The sequence below is a fragment of the Canis lupus genome, chromosome 22 (genome assembly GCF_048164855.1).
Source record: "Canis lupus baileyi chromosome 22, mCanLup2.hap1, whole genome shotgun sequence".
In the NCBI taxonomy this organism is placed as follows: domain Eukaryota; kingdom Metazoa; phylum Chordata; class Mammalia; order Carnivora; family Canidae; genus Canis; species Canis lupus.
The window spans coordinates 51,101,646-51,124,535 of NC_132859.1; the positions used below are offsets into that span (position 1 = coordinate 51,101,646).

The 22,890-nt window shown below is 44.9% G+C and overlaps 1 protein-coding gene across 8 annotated transcripts in view; it reads left to right on the top strand.

Annotated features, from left to right (window-relative positions):
• Nucleotides 1-22,890, top strand: part of ABHD12 (abhydrolase domain containing 12, lysophospholipase) — a 66,507-nt gene that overhangs the window by 32,590 nt on the left and 11,027 nt on the right. For 5 of the 8 annotated variants that reach the window (XM_072793617.1, XM_072793615.1, XM_072793622.1 and 2 more), the window contains exons 2-4: nucleotides 11,533-11,657; nucleotides 17,242-17,347; nucleotides 20,062-20,181. In XM_072793617.1, coding sequence (XP_072649718.1) covers nucleotides 11,533-11,657; nucleotides 17,242-17,347; nucleotides 20,062-20,181 — 351 coding nt within the window. Of the gene's footprint in view, nucleotides 1-5,417; nucleotides 5,502-11,065; nucleotides 11,204-11,532; nucleotides 11,658-17,241; nucleotides 17,348-20,061; nucleotides 20,182-22,890 lie in introns of those variants that run through there. The other 3 variants (XM_072793618.1, XM_072793621.1, XM_072793619.1) reach the window with 3 other exon arrangements.

Genomic DNA, 22,890 nt, shown 5'->3' on the forward strand with positions numbered 1-22,890 from the left:
AATAGAATGAACTTCTTAGTCTAATAAAGGACATCAAAAAACTGCATAGCTAACATCATACATGACAAAGACTAAGTGCTTTCCCCCTAATAACCAGAAAAAGACAAGGGTGTCTACTCTCACCACTTCTATTCATCATTGTAGTGGGAGGTTCCAGCCAGGGCCATTGGGCAAGAAATGACAGGTTATCTTCACACCAGAAAGGAAGAAGCCCAACTGTTTCTCTTTGCAAATGGCATGGTCTTACAGAGAGAAAACCGTAAGAAATCTACTGAAAACCTATTAGAACTTGTAAGTTCAGCTAGGTTATTGGATATAAGATCAGTATGAACTTGACCCTTGAACAATGCAGGTTGGAACTGTGTGAGTTCACTTATTCATGGATTTTTTATAGTACAGTTCTGTTTTCTCTTACAATTTTCTTAATATTTCCTTTTCTGTGACTTACTGTATTGTAAGAATACAGGGTATAATGTATACAATACAGGTTAATTGACTGTTTTATACGTAAGGCTTCTGGTCAACAGTAGGTTGTTAATAGCTAACTTTTCAGGGAGCCAAAAGTTATCAGGTTTTTTAAAAAAAGTTATGATTAGGGACACCTGTGTGGCTCAGTGGGTTAAGCGTCCAACTCTTGATTCCGGCTCAGGTCATGGTCTCAGGGTCTCATAGGGTGGTGAGATCTAGCCCTATGTTGGGCTCCGCTCTGGGAGCGCAGCCTACTTGGGATTCTCTTTCTCTCTTTCCTCCTACCACTCCTTCTCCCCTTCACCCCCCCCCCCAAGTTATATCAGGTGTTTGACTGCACAGGGGATTGGTAAGGCTAAAAACAGAACTAAAAACAGGTACTCAAGATACTGCAGACCAATGCTTACAGATGCATTGTTCACAGCAGCTAAAAGGTGGAAGCAACCCAAGTGTCTCTCAATAGATAGATAAACAAAATGTGATACGCACATACATGGAATATTATTCAGGCATAAAAAGGAATGAAATTCTGCTACAATTATACACGATACAACATACACGAACCTTAAAAACATTATGCTGCATGAAACAGGCCAGACACAAAAGGATCAGGGCCCAACTGCATAAAATCAGTAGTATTGCTATACATTCACAATGAACAATAAAAATGAAGTCAAGAAAATAGTTCCATTTATAGTAGCATCAAAAAGAGAAAAGATACCCTGAAATATTAAATCTTCTCATAAAGGACCCATAACAGTTTCATCATTATACCAAATCTTACTTCATACCCCTGACTATAAAATAGCTCCATAATTTTCTCATTTCCTGTGAAGACAATTATTGGAGAATTAAAACATTCTTTCTTCTAATTGTGGTGTGGACCTTTTCCAATGCACATTTTAATTTGTAAATTTTGGTATGCAGAAAGCTGTTGGAGTTTATTTGGCAAATGGCCACTTTCTCATTCATTAGTTTTTTGTAGTTTTTTGAATTTTGTCTGAAGACAACTATCAAGTATTTTTTCTCTTCCAGTGTTTATAGTTATACTTTGTATCTTCTCTTGCTTTATTAAATTACACTTCTAGAACAGTATTAAATCATGCTAATAGTGAACATCATCTGTCTAGTGTCTTTCGTATCAGTAATGCTTGTTTTTAATTACTGGTTTGAGGTAGGTATGAATATGGTCTTAAGGGAATGTCCTTAATTAAATATTTGTTATTGGGACTACATGTTGAACTTTGTTAATCTTTTAATACCTTTCTTTTATTCTCTGGCAATTTCTAAATACATTCACATTGTGCGACATCACCCCTATCAATTTCCAGAATTTTTTCCATCATCTCAAACAGAAGCTTTGTACCAATTAAATGATAGCTCCTCCTTCCCACCCCATGCATCATCTAGCCCCTGGCGAACAGAATTCTACTTTCTTTCTCTATGAATTTGACTATTTTTAGGTGCCTCCTATAAGTGGAATTATAGAATATTTGTCCTTGGCGTCTGTCCTTTTGTGTCTGGCCTGTTTCATGCAGCATAATGTTTTTAAGGTTCGTGTATGTTGTATAATTGTAGCAGAATTTCATTCCTTTTTATGCCTGAATAATATTCTATGTATGTGTGTATCACATTTTGTTTATCCATCTATTGAAAGACACTTGGGTTGCTTCCACCTTTTAGCTGCTGTGAACAATGCACCTGTAAGCATCGGTCTGCAGTATCTTGAGTACCTGTTTTTAGTTCTGTGGGGTATTTAGCCAAGAATTGGAATTGCTGGATCATATGGTAATTCTGTGCTTAACATTTTGAGGACCTACCAAGCTGTTTTCCATATCAGCTGTGTTGTTTTACATTCCTACCTAATATGCTTTTATACTACCAAGATTATTGCATCTCTTTGTACTTTGAAATTCATTGGTAGTTTTCTTTGTGGGACTGTATTGATTGTATTTGTCGATTATACTAAAACCAGCTTTGCTTTTGAACATTCTCTCTGGTTTCCCGTGTTCTGCCGCTAACGGTATGATTTGATAATTATTTCTTAAAAGTTAGGGGGGAGTGCCTGTTGGTGTTTCTGGGTTCAGTGTCCTTCAGGATATATTTCTTCAATAGCTTTACCCAGTACCTCCTTTAGTTCTAGGTTTCATTCATTTTTTTTCCCTAACAATTTGAGAAGATTGTCACTATGTTTTCTTACAAAATAGTCATAATTGAATTATAAAAATTTATTAGCTTAGCAAAGTATGTGATATTCTCTATTAAAAGAGATTATCTCATATGGGGTTACCTCACTTTTCTGATCCCTAATTTTGTATATTCTCTTTCTAGCCCAGAAGTCGCTGGTTTTTTTCTTGCTTTTTCTTGAAGAAACAGCTCTTGGATTTGTTAATCAGTTTTGTATTTTTTCTGTTTGAACTTTTTTTAAACGAAATATTTTTATCTTGCTGATTATGCAAGTGGTAATAGATTTTTTTTCTCTGTACGCCTTTTAAAAAGACTCAAGCTTCCTGACGAGATTCATTACCGACCATAGCACTGATTGAAATAAGATCTAGAGAAATTAAATTTCATTATGGGAGCTTACACTTTTGGGTATTAAAAGAACGTATACTTAATTATTAAATATGGGCATACCTTGGAGATGTTACAGGTTTAGTTGTAGACCACTGATAAAAACAAATACTGCAATAAAGCTAACCAAACAAATTTTTTGGTTTCCCAGTGCATATAAAAGGTAGTTCTATAAAAATTATGTTTATACTCTTGTGTATTAAGTATACAATAGCATTATGTCTAAAAAAAGGTATGTAACTTAATTTGCAAATACTTGTTAAAAATGCTAACCATCATCTGGGCTTTCAGCAGGTCAAAATCACTGATCACAGGTCACCATCACACATATAATAATAATGAAAAGGCTTGAAAAATTATGAGGCTTACCAGAATGTGACCCAGAGACATGAAGGGAGCAGATACTATTGGAGAAATAGCACCAGAAGACTTGCTTGATGCAGAGTTGCCACAGATCTTCAATTTGTAAAAAACTCAATATTTGCAAAGCACAGTAAAGCAGAGCGCGCTAAAATGAGATGTGCCTGTATTCATATCAAGAAATAGTATCAGAGGGATCCCCTGGTGGCTCAGCGGTTTGGTGCCTGCCTTGGGCCCAGGGCGTGATCCTGGAGTCCCGGGATCGAGACCCATGTTGGGCTCCCTGCATGGAGCCTGCTTCTCCCTCTGCCTGTGTCTCTGCCTGTGTCTCTGCCTCTCTCTCTCTCTCTCTCATGAATAAATAAATAAAATCTTTAAAAGAAAAAAGGAAAAGAAATAGCATCAGAAATCTAGAAACGCATGTCATGTATAAGGAGAGTCTCTCAGGATGAGAAGGAAAGAAGCGTGCCCCAGAGAGCTACCCAGGCACACCTTGTAGGCAACTAGGGCACCACTGCAGTTGGGGGACAAGGAGGAAGGAGCATGCTGAGAACACCATGCAGGCCTTGTATTTCTAGATTACAAAAACCTTTTCCTTTAGTTATGGAACTCTTGCAGAACCTATTATTTACAAGTCTAGAACTTTCTGATTATAAGAATGGTATACATTTTCTAATTAATATAAGAGCGGTGGAGATTTTGAAACAAAAGCTCTTTTTTTTTTTTTTTTTTTTTTTTGCTTGTGCTGTGAATTTCTTTATTGTGCTCTTTACTGTTGGTTCCATCTGCTGTCACTAACCACTAATTATCACTCCAGCACTGGCCTCATTTTCCACCCTTCGCTTCAGGTTTCCTGGGGAGTCCCAAAACACTTGATAGCTACAAGCAACATTTTTATTGTTCACTTAAAAACAAGAGCAAGAGGTTAAGTTTTAGTTTATTTTCCTAAGAACACTTAGCATACCTACTCTCTTAGTAAGATGTGTGAAGTGTACAAAGGGATATTGTTACTTGTAGGAGTGGTGTTGTATGGTAGATCTCTTGACCTTGCTCGTCTTGCATGATTGAGACTTGGTGCATTTGATTAATAACTCTCATTTCCCACTCCTTACAGCCCCTGACAACCGCCATTCTATTTTGATTCTGTGAGATTGATGATCTTAAACTGTTTTTAGAGCAGCTTCAGATTCAAGCATAATTGAACAGAACGTACAGACACTTCCAAGTATACCTCTGCCCCCACACAGGGAACCTCCCCCACTGCCAATGTCCTGCGCCATAATAGAACATTTATTACAGTCATGAGCCCGTGGGGACACATCATCACCTCCCAAAGTCCGTAGTTTACATTCGGGTTCAACTTGTACATTTGGGGATTTTACCAACTGTGTGATGACATATCCCCACTGTCGTGGTACCATGCACAATTGTTCCTCTGTGCTCTGCCCGTTCATCCGTCCATCCTGCTAACCCCTGGCAACCAACAATCTTTTTACTGTCTCCGTAGTTGTGTCTTTTCCAAGGTGTCATGTAGTTGTGATCATATAGTATGTAGCCTTTTCAGATTGGATTCTTTGACTCAGGATGTGGGACCCAGAAAATTTAACAAAAATCCCCTACCCCTGGACAAGCAGAGCAGAACTAACTCCATTTTATGCTGCACCTGCCACCTCCTGTATGACCCCCACATGACCTGCTTATTGCTTAAGGCGCTGCCCCACCCTAGTCAGGCCGCTGGACACACCCTTATCGGAAATCGGCTCACAACAATGTAACCCCGCCCTGTGCCCGCCACAACTGCGCATTGATTCTTACCAAAGTAATAGGCCAGCTCAAATGGATACTATAGGGTAAGATGTAATTCGATTGGCCACCTGCGTGTGGACCGACATGACTGTGCAACTTTCTGCGTATCCCATTGGCCACTGGTCCCTATAAAGCTGCTACCCCTCTTAGTCTCGGGGTCCAAGTCCCTGCTCCCCTGTGTTGGATATACTTGGACCCAAGCTCGAGCTTGTCAATAAACCCTCATGTGTTTGCATCGGTGTCGGCTCCTTGGTGGTTTCTTGGATTCGCGATCTTGGGCACAACAAGGAGCAGTAAGTTCCACTGACTGATAATAAGTTTGCTCCAAGTCCTTTCATAGCTAAATAGCTCATTTCATTTTAAGCTAAATAACATCCTGTTGTCTGGTTGTACCACAGTTTGTTTATCTAGTCACCTTCTGGAGGTCATCTTCGTTGTTTCTAGCTTTAGGCAACTATGAATAAAGCTACTATAATTACTTGTGAACATGTTTTCTACTCATTTGAGTAAACACCAGGGAGTGAGATTACCAGATGGCACGGTGAGAGTATGTTTAGTTTTGTAAGAAAGCACCATTGGGGTTGCATCGTTTTGCCTTTCCACCAGCAGTGAGTGAGAGTTCCTGTTCTCCATGTCCTCATCAGCATTTGGCACTGTATTTTGGGTTTGTCCATTGTAATATGTGTCTGGTGGTAATTTATTGTTTTAATTTGAAATTCCCCAATGACATAATATTTAGCATCTTCTCATATGCTTCTCATTTATATATCTTTTTTGATGAGGTATCTGTTCAAGTTTCTTGCTCTTCTTTTAATTGGATTGTTTTCTCATTGTTGAATTTTAGGAATCCTTTGTATATTTTAAAACTAGTCCTTTATCAGATACGTCTCTTGCAAATGTTTTTTCCCAGTCTCTGGCTTCTCTTTTCTTCTTCTTCTTCTTTTTTTTTTTTTTATTTATGATAGTCACACAGAGAGAGAGAGGCAGAGACACAGGCAGAGGGAGAAGCAGACTCCATGCTCCGGGAGCCCGACGTGGGATTCGATCCCGGGTCTCCAGGATCGCGCCCTGGGCCAAAGACAGGCGCTAAACCGCTGCGCCACCCAGGGATCCGTCTGGCTTCTCTTTTCATGTTCTCTTTTAAAAAAAAAAGATTTATTTTTTTAGATTTGTTTGTTTGTTTGTTTGTTTATTTATTTATTTATTTATTTATTTATTTATTTATTTATTTATGATAGACATAGAGAAAGGCAGAGACACAGGAGGAGGGAGAAGCAGGCTCCATGCCAGGAGCCCGACGCAGGACTCGATCCCGGGACTCCAGGATCGCGCCCTGGGCCAAAGGCAGCGCCAAACTGCTGAGCCACCCAGGGATCCCCCCCAAAAAAGATTTTATTTATTTGTTTGAGAGAGAGAGCATGAGTAGTGAAGGGGAGGGGCAGGGAGAGAGAAGCAGGCTCCTGTTTGAGCAGGGAGCCTGATGCAAGGCTTGATTCCAGGACCTTGACATCATGACAAGGTCCTGAGCCAAAGGCATCCCCTCTTCTCATTCTCTTAATGCTGTCTTTTACAGAACAGAAGTTGTTAATTTTAGTAAAGTCTAACTTATCAATTGTTTCTTTGATGGTTTGAACCTTCGATGTGGTATCCAATAAGTCACCACCCCACCCAAAGTTACCTACATTTTCTTCTGCCATCTTGTAGGAATTCTATAGCTTCACATTTTACATTTAGCTCTGTGAGCCATTATCAGTTCATTTCTGTGAAGGATGTAAGTCTGTGTCTAGATTGTTTTGCATGTGGATATAGGTACCACATGTACCACCCTAATCAGGCTTCCTGCCACCACTTTATTGCCACCCACACCTTTGCCCTCCCATCCCTAAACCCAGGCACCACTAAACTCATCTCCATATCTGTCACTTTGGCATTTCTTTTTTTCTTTTTAAAAATATTTTACTTCATTTGCGTGAGAGAACACAAGCAGGGGGAGAGGCAGAGGAGCAGGGAGCCCAACTTGGGACTCAATCCCAGGACCCTGAGATCATGACCTGAGTCAAAGACAGATGCTTAACCAACTGAGCCTCCAGGCGCCCCTCACTTTATCATTCAAGAACATTTTTATAAATGGACTCACACAATATGTGACCTTTTGGGATTAATTGACTTTTTAAACTCAGCATAATTCCCAGGTTCATCCAAGTTGTTGCACAATCAATAATTTTTATTGCTGATTAGTGCTCCATGGCCAATAGGGACAGTTTGTTTATCCACCTCTTGAGAAGCAACTGAGGTGGAGCTATTATGAATAGAGCTGTTGTAGACATTCATGTACAAATTCCTGTGTTAAAATAAGTCTTCATTTCACTGGAATAAATGCCCAAAAATGCAAGTGATGGGCTGCATCCTAAGTCCATTCATTGCATTTATTTTTACAGTTCCTTTCTATTTCTTAACAAGGGATTCAGATTATCTGTTTATGGTACTGATAATATGAATAACCTTTAAAGACAAACACACTGAATATATAGCCTGTGGCAAAAATTGTTGCTCTGCATGGGGATATGTGTAGTGTGGAGAAAGGTGGGCCTCCAGGATTACTCCAGGTCGCATGCAGGTGCTATTTAGCACCTAGAGGTGACGCTTTCCTCGGCTGTGTGGGATATGTTCATTCTTATCAGTGATGGAGAACAGGGAATGCTTCTAGCAAGGAGTAACTACATAAGTAGCAATACTACCAGCAATAGTGAGAGTTGCAACTAAAGGAATTTCTGAGAAAATTAACAAAATTGTCACAAGAAGTAGGTATAATTAAGAAGAAATGAAGAAAATTATATATTTTTCCTGACATTGTTTATATCCTCTTCTCTCTTGTTTCTCTTGATAGATTATTTTAACTTTATAAGAAACAGACAGTTTCCATCTTATATAAACTATTTTGAAATATAAGGAAGATGAAAAGCCACTGTCTGTGGAGGAACCACCACCCTGAAACAGCACAGAAAAGACAATACTGATTTTACTGATGAACAGGAATACTTTTTAGGTGAAATGATATATCACAGCAGAAGTCTGCTGGTGTCATGGCCATCTTGTTGGGCTTCTTTGACTCAGCATAGGTTTTTTGTTTTTTGGGTTTTTTTAATTTAATTTTTTTATGTAATCTGTCTCCAGTGTGGGGCTCAAACTCATGACTCTGCGATCAAGGGTCATTCTTCCGACTGAGCCAAACAGGTGCCCCTCACTCAGCATAATTATTTTGGGGTTCATCCATGTGTTTGCATATATCAGTAGCTGACTCCTTTCTCGTGCCATGTAGTATTCCATTCTAAGGACAAACCATTATTTGTTCATCCATTCACCTGCTGAGAGACATTTGCATTATCTCAATGGCGATTTTGAATAAAACCTTCTTAAATGTTTTTGGTTGTTTTATGGTATTTTATTTTAGAGAGAGGAGTATGAGGAGGGGCAGAGGGAGAGAGAGAACCCCAAGCAAATTCCATGCTGAGCGCAGAGCCCCCGACATGGGGCTCAGTTCTATGACCCCTGAGGTCACAACCTGAGCCAAAACCAAGAGTAGAAGCCCAACCCACTGAGCCACCCAGGCTTCACACCACTGTGAATGTTTTTGATCAAGTCTTCGTATGGTCCTATGTTTTCCTTTCTCTGAGGACATAAAATTCCATGCTGCCTAGACACCATACTAATGTGCTACTGCACATTTATGCAGGCTCTGGAGGGTGAGTGACCAAAATTATGCAAGGGACATAGGAATGGCCAGTGTGGCTGGAGTGGAGGACCCAAGCATGAGCTGTGCATCTGGCAGTTGATGGTTGTGCATTTGATTGCAAGCTGTTTTCTTTTTTATGGGTTCTCTGTTTTCTCCCAGAATGACGTCCTAAATTCTTCTTGGCCTCTTTGGACTTACCACGTTGTGCTCAACCTTCCCTTTCAGGGCTGTTCACTATGCCCAGTCCCTGCTCTTTCCTTTAATGAGAATTAGAAGATGGTGATGACAGCTTAGATATTGTGGACGTGGAACTCATGTGTGCACTCTATGTGTAATCCCCACAAAGGAGGTACCACTTTTACGCCCTTTGTGCAGGGAGGAAACCACAGCTGAGAGAGGTTAAGTAACTTGTCCAGGATTGCACAGCTAGTGAGTGGTAGGTTAAATGTTGATCTAGCTCATCTGAATTCAGACCCAGCACCTTTACCCACAATGTTGTACACTCTTCATCATTGAAAGGGCAGATTGTGCATGGAATTTAAGATGTCATTTATTTTTTTTAAAGATTTATTTGTTTGTTTGAGAGAATGAGAAAGAGTGTGTGTCCATACACATGTGAGCACAGAGGGAGAGGGAAAAACATATTCCCTGCTGAGTAGAGAGCCCAGTGTGAGACTCCATCCCAGGATCCTGAGATCATGACCTGAGCTGAAGACCGAGCCACCCACACACCCCTAAGATGCCATTTTATTTTTTTTTTATTTTTTATTTTTTATTTTTTAAGATGTCATTTTAAATTCTTCTTGCACATCATCTAGTTAACTCCTGTATTGCTAACTTAGTGTTTCTTCCCAGTGGCCTCTTCCTTGGCAGCCCAGACTGGGTCAGATCACCCTACACCAGGTGCCTCTCTCAGAGCTCTGTGTCTGCCCCACTGAACTGGGAACATAGCATGCATGCAGATGCCTTCCTTTTCTTCCCCTAGTATCTACTGCCCAAAGAGTACTAGCATCAAATAAAGCAGGTGAATGAGTGAATGGATTATACTCTCAGATATGCATGTTTGTCTTATGCATGTTTGTCAAGGTATTATTTATAATACAAATGTGTACCCACACATTTTTATGAAGATAAAATTATTTGGATTCCTCTAAAAGTTTCCTGTGCCCCTTGCAATCTCCATGCATCCCCAACCCCTAGCCACCACTGTTCTTTTTGTCTGTCCCTATAGTTTTGTCTCTTCTAGAATTTTAGGTAAATAAGATCCTACAATATGTGGTCTTTTGTATGTGTCTTATTTAATTTATCAGAATGCTTTTGAGATGCATCTGTATTATTGCATGTGTCAGCAGTTCTAGATCTATATTTAAAACCACCTTAAATATTTTGGAAACAGTCCAGAAATAAATACCTGGCTCCACTGAAGTTTAGATGTGGTTCACAAGTTAGAGCAGTGGTTCCCAAGGGTGCTCCTCAGGATCCTTCCAGAGTGTCCAAAAGGTTGAAATGATTTTCATAATAACCCAAAGGTATTTGCCTTTTTCACTCATTCTCTCAGAATTTTCCAGATGCTACCTAACATGTCGTATCACAACAGATTAGATGTAGAATCCATCTGTCTTCTGTTAAGCGGCTGGCTTAAAAAAATTTGTAAATTCTCTCATGAAAAGTTTTTGAATTGGAAAATATAATCACTTTTTAAATAACAAGTGTTAATTATATTAACATTTAATGGTTTTCTTGTTATTAGATACATGAATAAATATTTTTAAAATTTCTGTTTTAACTTCTTGCATGACAAATAGTAATAAATATAAGTCATGTAAACAGAAGCTTTTTGGGGGCTTCAATTTTCTAGTTGTAGAGAAATCCTTAGTCCAAGAAGTTTAGAATCTCTGGACTTGGGGCAGTTTTGAAAAGGCATCAGGAATAGGATGAGGAAACCTTGGAGCCTGGTGAGCTTAGAAGAGGGTCTGGAGACCTGGCCCACAGTGACTGGGAAAGGGACCTCCGTCCCGTGGTGCCCTATAGAACATGGGCTGGAACACAGGGACAGGGAGTGTCAGCTACAGGCCACAGTCTTATTGCCCCTCCTCGCTCCCTCCCCAGACCTGGTTGGGCAGGTTCTGTTCATGTTCCTGCTTCCTACAAGGAGCAGTGGGCAGCCTACGCCTGTGGCTGGCTTACAGGAAGGACAGTGGTCACGCAGCCTAAGGCTGGCCGCTTTCTGGAGATGAAACTGCGGTTACTATCTGACGTCAGGTTGGGCACTTGCTGAGGAGCTAATGTCTGTGCTGTGTTCTGATCCCAGGGTGGGCATAGAAAATCATCAAGATGGTCCAGTCCCTTGGCTTTTGGGGAGAAAAATACGTACCCTTCCCCTACCCCCACAATAGAGAGTTCTAAGCTCAAATGGAAAGACTGTCTAAAATAATAATTTTAACAAAAGCAGGTGGGAGTCTTATTACTGGCATAATTATTATGGGGAACACTGCATGTGGATTTTGGTTAGTGATTTTGATAATGCTATTAATAAACGGTAGCAAAATTGCACTACAGTCTTTGACCTGTTAATTGCTCTTCTCTTGCAGGCGAAAGGGCCTATGGTTCCGAATGAAGAAGATACTTCTCTGTGTTCTGGGGTTGTATGTTGCCATTCCATTTCTCATCAAACTGTGTCCTGGGATACAGGCCAAACTGATTTTCTTGAATTTTGGTAAGTGCCATGTGCCCACTTTGCCTTTAACTTTAGTAAGAGTTCATTTGCATGATGATTTATGTATTTATATATCTACCACCCAGATCAAGAAATAGAACATTTCTATTGCCCAGAAAGTTCCCTGTGCCCCTTCTCAGGTCCAGGCTGCTGCAGTGACTGTGCTGCTCTCCAGGGCTGACCCTTGGGTGCACAGGTAACTCCTGCACGGCTGGGGTCCTTCAGCTGCTGTGGGTAAGGATGTTAAGAGGGTTGTGTTGCAGGTGGTCTGCCCTTGTGCCATCTAGGGGGCTCACTGTCCTTGGAAAAGATGACCACTGAAAAGTGATCACCTTAAAAAAATAATTAGGACTTTTTCTTTTTCTTTTTTTTCTTTGTTAAAGACTTTATTTATTTATTTATTTATTTATTTATTTATTTATTTGAGAAAGAGAGCACAAGAGAGAGCATGAGCCAGGGGGAGGGGCAGAGGGAGAGAGAGAGAAGCAGACTCCCACTTAGAGACCCTGACACAGGGCTCCATCCCAGGACCCCGGGATTGTGACCTGAGCTGAAGGCAGACGCCTAACCCTGAGCTACCCAAGTAGCCCAGGACATTTTTTGAGGGGGGAGGGGGGGCAGGGAATCAGCCTGACATGCTTTGGTTTCTGTGGAATTATATGCTGGCTTTATAGGTGTTGTAGTCTCCCTGAGTTAACTTAGACCTTGTGTGTTCCAAAGGTGTTTTTTTTCACACTGTGTATTTACTTTTGTGCAAGTGGGAGAGAAAGGTCCAGAAGTCTCAAGCTTAGGAAATAGAAGGCAGAGGGCTCCCAGGTACATAATTGCTGGGAGCATCATTTTACACCTACAAGATGAGGCTAGGATGGAAGAGGCTGGGTGTGCAAGTATTAGTTTGAGGATAGAGCATGGTGCTTGGCACACAGAGCAGGTACTCCATAAGTGATGGCCTTCAGCTCGGGGGTGGGTAGCATCTGAACCAGTTGAGGTGGGCTGTGTGCATGCTCTTAGTTGTTGGTTTGCAAAGAGTACGTTTGAACCTTGTGTATTTGGGAGGAGGGGTTTGAAAGCTGGGTTTGATTCCCTGGAAGGAGGCAGCAGGGTTGCCAATAGAGAGGAGGGAGAGGGAAGAGCAGGGAGGTGAGCAGGGAGGACAGACAGGTGTTGAGATGGCCCGTGTGTGACTGTGGCCTGGGACAAGCAGGGCGATAGGGGTGGCACTGGGGCTGGCAGGATGACTACCTGGGCGTACAGATGAGTTAGGCTTGCTAAATCTACAGTGAGCTTGATCACAGGAACTTAGGAGTCACTTGCTAAAAAGGGACTTTCTGCTCAAAGAGGACTAGGAGGAAGAGGAAAAATAGTAAAGTCTGTGTTTAATACTTTGTAAATCTGAACTGTTTTTATTTGGTGTTTCGAGTGTAAAATACTTGTAGGATACCAAGAGGCATTTGATTTTGCTAACAGAAACATACCTGAACCTGGAGGAATTTATCCACTTGAGTTTTGGCTAGTGTGAGAAGCACAAACTTTAAATGAACCAACAACATAACTAAAATCAAGGGAGTTTTGATTTTTCTGACTTTAACCCTTAAATGTCCACAGGTCCACAGTCTAGCACAGAAGGGAGTTTGGGTTTACATTAAACATGAAGCTATGGGGCTGCAGACAGCCTGATGGCACCCCTCAGGATGGACATTGACTGCCTTTTCCAAGCGTGCTGGCCTCTGGGTGCCTTTGCCACATGGTGGGGTCCCAACAAATATTGGAATGGAATTGGTCTTCTTCTAATCCATTATTTGGAGTACTTTAGACACAGCCCACAAATGTTGCTGGTTGGTTTCTTAATGAAATGGCAGGATGTTGCACAGGTCTGATTCTGCTTTTTGTTTGTTTATTCATTTGTTTCTGTTTTTGTTTTAGATTCTACATATGAGTGAAATCATACGGTATTTGTCTATCTCTGTCTGACTTACTTCACTCCATGTTGTCACAAATGGCAGGATTGTCCCTTTTTCAGGCTGTGTAATAGTTGTGTGTGTGTACCATGTTGTCCTTATCCATTTGTCTAGCCATGGGTTTTTTCTGTATCTTGGCTATCATAAATAAGGCTGCTGGGGATACATGTATTCTTTCAAATTAGTGTTTTATTTTCTTTGGGTAAATACTCAGTAGTGGAATTACTGGATCATATGTTATTTCTGTTTTTAAGTTTTTGAGGAACTTGCATACTCATTCTTACTCCTTTTCTTTTTATGGAAGCCCAGCAGCCCCCCATCACAGTGTTAGAGTTTGATAAAACCCAGAGAGCCCTCTGGCCCTCCTTTTGTTGGCACCACCCCTCTTCCAGTGCACCTGTGACTGGGATGAGGGGGTGCCCCAATTTGTAAGATCCCCAGATGGTCAGAAGTGTCCATTGTGACTAAGTAGCTGTAGCCTCTCACCGTATTGTGCATTTGCAGATGGACTTGGAGGTACAAGTGACACTGGACTAAAGAAGGGATGATAGAATGGGTTGTTTTCCATTTATTCATGGACTCACTATTATTGATTGAAGACCATTTGTGCAAGATCCTTTCTAAATCATGCCCATAGTTTGTGGGTTGGAGGGTAGATAATGGAGAAGGGAAGGAAGAAAAGCCAGAAGTGGGGTTGAAGCAGCTGGATGGGTCTTGCTGGCCTGTAGGCACAGCAGCCTGTGTTTTGGGTTCCTAGGCTGTGTGCACTTAGCTGCATGTGAGGCCGAACTTGCATAGCTAACAGTGAGGGGCCAGGTCACTGTCCCACACTCCTCACTCCTGTCCCTGCCATGTGCCCTATGGTGTGCCCTGTGCTGTGTCCCTGCTCCAACGCTGTGAATGAAGCGGGGCCCCGAGGGTCATTGGCCAAAGGATAGCACAGGAGGTCAGAGGGCCCTGGTACCCAGCTGTTACCAGCCAGTAGGAGTGAGGTGTGTTCTGGCCTGGGCATATAATCTAACCCTACCCCTGCACTCCTTGACCCCATCCCTTTGTGGCATTCTGCTTGCTTAGACCAGTGGTTGCCAGTGGTTCCTCTGGCCACAAGTCTCTGCAGTTGACCCCCCAGGACTGACCACGGACCTCTACTCTCTGGAGGGGCCCCATGAGAAGAGAGGCACTTGGAGGCCAGAGGTTCCTCTGTTACCAAGTCTGCTGGACTTGGTACATTCACTGCCTTCTTTTTCACAATTATTTCTAAAATGGAAATAAAAGTGAATGGGAGGACAAGTCTTGTGGAATGAGGTCTTCCTGAAGTAGAATCTGGCAGCTTCTCAGTTTCTAAATTCCTCAGGCCTGGAAGCTTTGGGAATTAGCTGCTGATCCTCAGTGAACACTGTTCACAGGTAGGGGGTCCTCTTGGGGGCTCTGGGCTAGTGTGGAAGTAGCTTGGCCACCTTCTCCCCCAACATAGAACAGGCTGAGGCCCGAGCACTGAGCTGGTGGAAGCCAAGTACCCTCAGCCTTGATGACGCCCACTTTCTGTTTGGCATGGAGACATGAGGTGAATAACTCCTGTCTCAGGAGTGGAATTAAGGGAATCTGGGGCCGGGTTTGGGTTTTCAGAGTTGTATGGAGGACGTCCTTTCATTCACAGTTGTCAGATGATGAGCTGGTGCATGAGACGCATGAGGCTGCAGCCACCAGCTTCCACAGCATGGCCCAGTGTCCCAGAATGGACACTGTGGGAGGAGGTACCTGCATCTGAAACAGCATGGGAAACAGAGGCCCTTGCCAGCGCTCTCTCTGCTCAGGAGCTTCTCTGAGTCCTGTTGCCAGAGTAAAATCTGACCTCCATACATGGCTGCTTTGGTCCCTGGAGGCAGCTGTAACAAATACCACAAACTAGACGGCTTAACACAATAGCAATTTCTTGTCTCCCAGGTCTAGAGCCTGGAAGCTGAAATGACGGTATCAGCAGGGCCAGGCTCCCTGAGACTCTGGGCATAGTCCTTCCTTGCCTCTTCCTGGCCTCTGGTGGTGGCCAGTAGTGTGCAGTGTCCCTCAGCTTCTAGCTGCACCCCTCCAGCCTCCGCCTCTGTCCGCACACAGCTCTCTCCTGCTGTCTTGACACTGTCCTCGTCTGTCCTTGTCTGTATCCCAATTTCCCCTGTCAATAGGGACACCACCTATACTGGATTGGAGTCCACCTTCTGACCTCATGTTAGCTTGATTATCTGTGTAAAGACCCTATTTCCAAGTAAGGCCACATTCTGATGGGCTGGAGGTTGGGACTGCAGTGTATCCTGGGGTTGGGGAGGGCACACCTCAACGTCCTGAGAAGGACATGAGGGCCAGTCAGGATCATTTACCATTACCTTCTTTCCTGTGTGATGGGTCAGGAGTGTGGGCTGTGGAGTCAGGCCGCCTGCATGTAAGTCCCAGGCCTGTGATGTGTGAGCTGGTGGCTAACGGAGCTATAGAGTGGAAGAGGTGGTGTGTTTGTCACAGGAGGTGCTGCGAGAGGGCACACACGCACAGCGCAGGAATGGTGGGAAGCACCAGGACATGTGGTGCCGCTTCCTTTTATGGCCCTTTTTCTTTTTGGAGAAAGTAATAAAGTTTAAAAAATTCAGTCTTCTTCTTGGGGAAGAGGTGGGTTAAGAAGCTGGAGGTACAAAAACCACCTTCGTAGAAGGATTTCTTTCCTTGCATGGTCTGAAATGCTCAGGGAATTTCTGGGGAATGAGCATGTGTGCATCCCCATGTCCTCATGAGTGGGTATTTCATTTCTTCAGCAGACGTGTAGCGAGCTACAGTGGGCATTTGAGGAATGAGAGCTAAATGTGGCGGGAGGGTACTCAGATGCAGAGGACAGTAAGTGCAAAAAGGCCCTGAGGTGGGAGGTCAATGCTTGTGGCTCAGGAATGGGACGGCAGTAGGAGATGAGCACGTTTGGCTTTTGTGCCATGTGGATATGTGCAGTTACGTAGTGAAACTACTTTCTTTGCCAGAGAAAACTATGCTGATGTGTGTGACTCCCTTATGTAAGGTGGGATTGGCTAGAGGTCAGGACCATCCTGCCCTTTTGGGAGTTGCCATTTTATAAAGTGAGTAAATGTCACCTCAACTTTTTTGGTTTTGTTTTTTTTAAGTTTTTCAATCTTTGGGGTGCCTGGTTCACTTGGTTAAGCACCCGACTCTTGATTTCAACTCAGGTCATGATCTCAGGGTCATGAGATCGAGTCCTATGTCAGGCTCCATACTGGGTGTGGAATATGCTTCAGATTCTCTTTCTCTCCTGTCCCTTCCCCTCCTCACATGTTCACTCTCTCTCAAAAACAAAACAAAACAAAAACAAAAACAAAAAAACACACACAACCGTAACCATCAGGGGGTCCATCTGTGCTCAGACCTCGCCCTTGCTAAGGGATGTGCCGGCGTGCTCACAGTGTTCCTGTGCTTGCTTGCCAGCCCTGCACCTGAGGCCGGAGGGCTGTGTGGACTGGGCGGCCTTGGGTTGGAAAGGACTCAGCACTTCCTGAGAGCTTGGCATCTGCTGTGCATGTACATGTGTGTCCGTCTGCCCCCACTAATCTTGGTTTCCATCTCTTTGTCCTCCACAGTGAGGGTTCCCTATTTCATTGACTTGAAAAAACCACAGGATCAAGGTTTGAATCACACGTGTAATTACTACCTCCAGCCAGAGGAAGATGTGACCATTGGAGTCTGGTGAGTGGGCGGCAGCATGGCCAGGATTGCCCAGGACGATTGCCCATCCGTTTTTACCCTCCCCCTCTGTTTCCAAAGCAGAGATCTTGACTAAGTTTGATCATAATGGAGCACGATGAGATGGCACTAGCTCTTCTGAGGCTTTGAGACAGCGAGGGCTGTGTGAACCGGGTTGTCTGTGGGCAAGAGCCTTACTTCCAGGGAGAAGGAAGAAATGTGAGCACGGGAGCCCCTGTCTCCTCAGACAAGGGAATGTCTGGACCTTGAGAACAGCTGAGTGTCTTTGCATGCAGCGCTTCCAGCCACTGATAATGTGGCCTTTGCCTCTTGTATTGACTCTTTTGAGTCACAAATTTATTTTTTTATTTTTTATTTTTTTAAATAAGCTTTTTTTTTTTTTTAAGATTTATTTATTCATGAGAGAGAGAGAGAGGGAGAGAGAGAGAGAGAGAGAGAGAGAGGCAGAGACACAGGCAGAGGGAGAAGCAGGCTCCATGCAGGGAGCCTGATGTGGAACTCGATCCCGGGACCCCAGGGTCACATCCTGGGCCGAAGGCAAGCACTAAACTGCTGAACCACCCAGGGATCCCCCGAGTCACAAATTTAAGTGGGACTTAAGTCCTATGACTTCTTTCTGTTCCCTTGGAATGTGTTTTCTTGCTTTTCCCTACGGACAAGTGGATGTTTTTGCTACTAAATTAAAAATGACCAAGTTTTCTGTTTCATTTTCTGTCTTCTCTCAGAGGTAGCCTGGCATCCATACCCCTTTAGCGGGGTTTCTCTCAGTAGCTGCGACGTCTCCCTCTGCCCTCACAGAAGAGTGCTGTGCATGGGAGACGCTTCAAGGTGAAGTGCTGTGGGCTGTGAAGGGTTGTAGCCACATCTGTGGTCCTGGGTAGAGAACATTAAATGCTCCTACTGCTGTAGGAGCTGATGCTGGGATTAGGCTTTTGTTATTTCTGGTTTAATTCAGTCCTGTATTTAGTGACCAATGTGTGTACCTGGGACACTTTGCTTTCATGTCTTCGGTCAGAAGCATGATGTGCTTTGCTCAGAGCTTGTTGGTTGGGAATTAGTCGGCCTTCCCACTGATTAGTGTGGTCTGTGCTTTGAGATGGGACAGGGATTGTTGGTGAAGATGAGGACCTCTTCCGTGGCTAGTGCTCAGGGTGGTCTACTCTGAGAGAGGTGTGTGTGCTGTGGATATTTAGGCTGAAAGCTCTCACAGCAGTCACCTAAGAAGATTGTACTTAGTGACGACAATGGGGAGACTCAACATACTGACACCAGGCTGTGTGCTGCTGGGCCCCGGCTGCCTGCCCAAGTCTGCACCCTCTGCTGTTGTGAGGACAGTGCAAGCCCTGGGGCAGCAGTAGGTCTTGCCTTCAGCTGCCTCTCTGGGGGCGTAAACTCTCCACCTGGCAGGGGGCAGGAGAGCCCTGGGAACAGGTCCCTCTCCTCTGGCTTGGAGCTTCTGGGGCCTATGTTAGGAGCCCTGGTTTAGGGTCAGTTGGCTCTTGGCAGTGCATCAGCTTCCAGACCTTAAAATGTGCCTTTCGGTCCCATGGGTTTGTAATTGCTGAAGAAGTGATCATTATGATCAGAACCACCCAAAATGCGATCCTCTAGAAATGGTCAAAGAAACATTAGAAGTTAAATGCCAAGGCCACCTGGTGGTTCAGTTGATAAGCATCTGACTCTTGGTTTCAGCTCAGATAGTGATCTCAGGGTTGTGAGATCGAGCCCCACATCATGCTCGTACTGGGTGTGGAGTCTGCTTAAGATTCTTCTCTCTGCCCCACCCACTGACCAAAACAAATAAGTGAAATGCCAAAACTTAAGAGCTAGAAAATTTTAAAATGGCCATTTAATATTTGCAAGAATTCTTGCTAATAAATGTGAATGTGTTTTATATTTTATAGAAAAACCTCATTAAATCAGACCCTCCCCAGGGATTAATAGTATTTGGTGTGGACTGACTTCAGATTCACTGGAGCATCTCTCTGAGGGGTAGTTCTGGCTAGAGAGACAGAGTGCACCTGCCCGGCCAGGTGTGGGATGAGCCAGGCTGACTGCCAGTTCACTCACGCAGCATGTTCGCCTGTAGTGTCTCCTCCTACAGAGACAGGTCTGCTCCCAGATGCCTGGTGAGCAGGCTCTGCAATGTGCTATACATTAGAAATGGTGCTTAAGGATTTCCAGGCTTCTGATCCAGCTTGTAAAGATCAGTGTTGCTGAATTAGCACCTGTGACAGCCTGAACTATCTTAAGTATGTTGTGAATTAAATTGTGTATAGCTTAAAAATATGGGTATGTGTGAGGGGGGATGGTGCTATTCAGCTAGTATTTATTAAGCATTCATTTTGTGGGAGGCCTGGGTGAAGGCCTGGTGACCAAGCCAGGTTAGATCTTACCTTACAGAGTGTCCAGTTCACATGGGAGAAACTCCACCCCCACCCCCACCCCTGGCCAACTGCTACCAGGGGGAGCTTCTGTGGCCCAGAGGGGCCTGGGTACAAATCAGAAAATCTACCTAGGCTGTCAGCAGCCAGCTCTAGAGCTTGAGAGCTCTGTAGTTCTTTCCTTTGGTGATGGGGGCAGTTTGCCTCCCTGGCCCACCCGTCCTGCTCTCTGCTTGGTTGTGACTCTCATCCTGTGTCTATCAGCAGTCACCCTCATCTGATCATGCCACTCCATGCTGCTTCTGTTTCCAGGCACACTGTCCCTGCTGTCTGGTGGAAGGACGCCCAAGGAAAGGACCAGATGTGGTACGAGGATGCCTTGGCTTCCAGCCACCCTATCATCCTGTACCTCCATGGGAATGCAGGCACCAGGTGAGGGAGAGGACCCCACGTGGTGTGTGGTCTCTGCAGTGCTGGCCTGGTTGGGTCTGCTGACCCACTGCAGTGAGGGAATGTGCAGGCAGCGGGGCTGTGAAGCATCCCAAGAACACAGGAAAAGGCAGAGGGGCTTGGTGGGGAAGGGGTCAGGGTGAAACTCCCCTGAAGCCATATCCCCAGGCTCAGAGCACAGCAGAGCTGCCTGCCAGGTGGGCCCGGTACACTTTCCTCGGGACCCCCCCACCCCGTGTTAAGCAGATGTGGGCAGCGTTATCCAGAGGCCCCGTATCTGGGCTCGCTGCACCTGAGTGGCACGGAGGAGGCTGCATCTCTGTCATTGTGACCCAGATCCTTGACCAGAGTCAGGGGGTCCCTTCTTCCTGACGTCTCTGGGGGCGGGTAGAGGGAGGGCCTATGACACAGTGAATGAGGGTTCCCGGTGAGTGAGGGGTCATTGTGATAGTTGAGGGCCGCAGCGCCACTGGGGAGTGTGGTCTCGTGTTCACTGGCTGGTTTGTCATGCCATCTGAGGGGCGAGGCAGTCTGGCATTTCATGCTGGTAGGCATGCCCTTCTGGGGGAAGAGGCACACTTCCTGGCAAGAGGCAGTGAGTGCTGAGGAGTCAGGTGACATTGAAGGTGGGACGGCTAAAAGCAGAGGTATCCCAGCTGAGTGCACACAGATAAGCTCAGCCACACTGGCTGCCCTGCCATGCTGTTGGGTTGGTGATGGGTGTGAATTCTCTCTCTCAGCTGGAAGCCAGCAATGCCAGTGTGTCCTGCTGGGCTGCTGCTGAGGCACGCACTGTCTATGGCAGGCCATGCCCTTGCTCAGGTTTATCCCAGATGCTTTTCAAGAGTGGTTTTAATGGCATGTCCTTCAGGTTAGCTGGGAATTGGCTTCTTCTACCCACATGGTCGACCTTGTTCAGGAGAATCTGTGGGAGCACAGCATGGGTGAGGGAGGAGGTGCATTTTCTGAACAGAGCATTGCCTGAAAACCCCCAGGAGGGTCACCGTTGTTGCAGCTTCCTTAGGGATGCATGAGAGAGAGCCGGCAGGAGCTGGCAGGAGACAGGGCCACTGCAGGGCCCAGATAAGGGTCAGTGTGGCGCCTTGGCCACTGTGGGAGGCTCGGCGTGGGGTCATTTTATAGGCAGAACCAACAAGGAGATCATGGTGGTGTCAGGGCAGGGAGGCTGCACACTGCGGGGAGTCTGGGAAGTGCGGCTCATGCGGATGGTGTGCCTGGTGAGCAGAGTGCTTGGCAGTGGAATCATGCAAGCACTTGGCAGTTTGCTTTCTTCTCTTTCTGGGATAAGCCACAGTGGGTTTTTCTTCTGCTTTTCAAAGAGCAAATGGTTATAACTGCTCTGGTAGCATCTTTCTATAAATGAGCAAATTCTCTAGTTTCCTGGGAATAAGATTCAGTTAAGCAATACCAGTCACATGGTAAAAAAGACCAAGTCAGCTGAAACTTCAGTTTGAAGGAACACTGTGACTTTGGAAGTGCTTCCCCTTCCCCCATACCCCACTCCCCACCACAGGCCTGGCAGGATTGCAGCGGCCCTGACTCCCCGAGAGCCGGTCCTCGGCTACTGCTGCGCACTGAGTCATGTGCTAAACTCTCTTCTTTTTGCTTGACGTAGGAAATTTGAACAATCCCAACGAGAGCCAGCAGGAATTTTTCCAAAGATCACTGGAAACATTTTGCAGTATTTCCTTCTCGTCCTGAAACTCATTCCCTTGTATTTCTGTGGCACAATGCATTGCTTTTCCTCCTTTGTCTCATTCCTGTCTCTCTCTGGACACTCCTTGTCTGCCCCTGCCGACACCCGCAGTGGCCATGGTGCTCACTCTAGGGAAGGAAAACTGAGAAGTCTGGAGAGGGTGAGCTCGCCTGCTGACAGGCTTTCCTGCCTGAGGTGACCTCGTCCCCACTTTGCTGTCCATCCACAGTAATGGCTGCCCAACAACTAGACAAAGTGTGAGAAGGGATAGATAGTCCTTGGACAAAGAAGTAGAGACGCAAAACAGTTGGGATCCATAGAAGCCTGTTTAGGTCTGTGACAAGTGCCCACCATAGTCTAATCTGTGGGTGTGAGGCTGGGAGATGGGCCAGGACCCCTCTGAAGATGCCTGGGCAGCAGTCGTCAAGCTTACAATCACATACACCTTCCACCCAGCAGTTCTATGTGTAGGAACGCATCCCACACGTGGAGCGCACATATGCAGAAGGGTATGGCCGTGGCAGCAAAACTTAGGTTCACAGCAGGCAGGAAAGAGCCAGATTGACTGCAAGAGAAGGAAAGTGAACCACTGCTAAAAAGAGTACTGGAATTGGCTGTGGCAGGTCCCTGTGAGTGTGCGTTGAGTAAAGAAGCACTTTCACTTCTGCCTACGTGCTGGTCACTGGGGAGCTGGGGGGCTGCATGCTGGGCAGGAGTGTTTCTTGCTGTGTCTTCTGGGTTTTCTATTGTACCTGTGTATCACCTGGTCAAAAATAGGAGAAGGTAATAATTAAGAAATATCCCCAAAGTGCTAAGACTATCCCTTGCTTGTCTCAGTATTGCCAGAAACAAGCATAGAGCCACGATGATGCCCTGCAGAGGAGGTCACCTGACCACCATTGACCCTCCCTGTATGGATTTGGGGACCAAGTCACTAAGGACCCAGACACTCCAGTGCTGACCTGGGGCCTGCC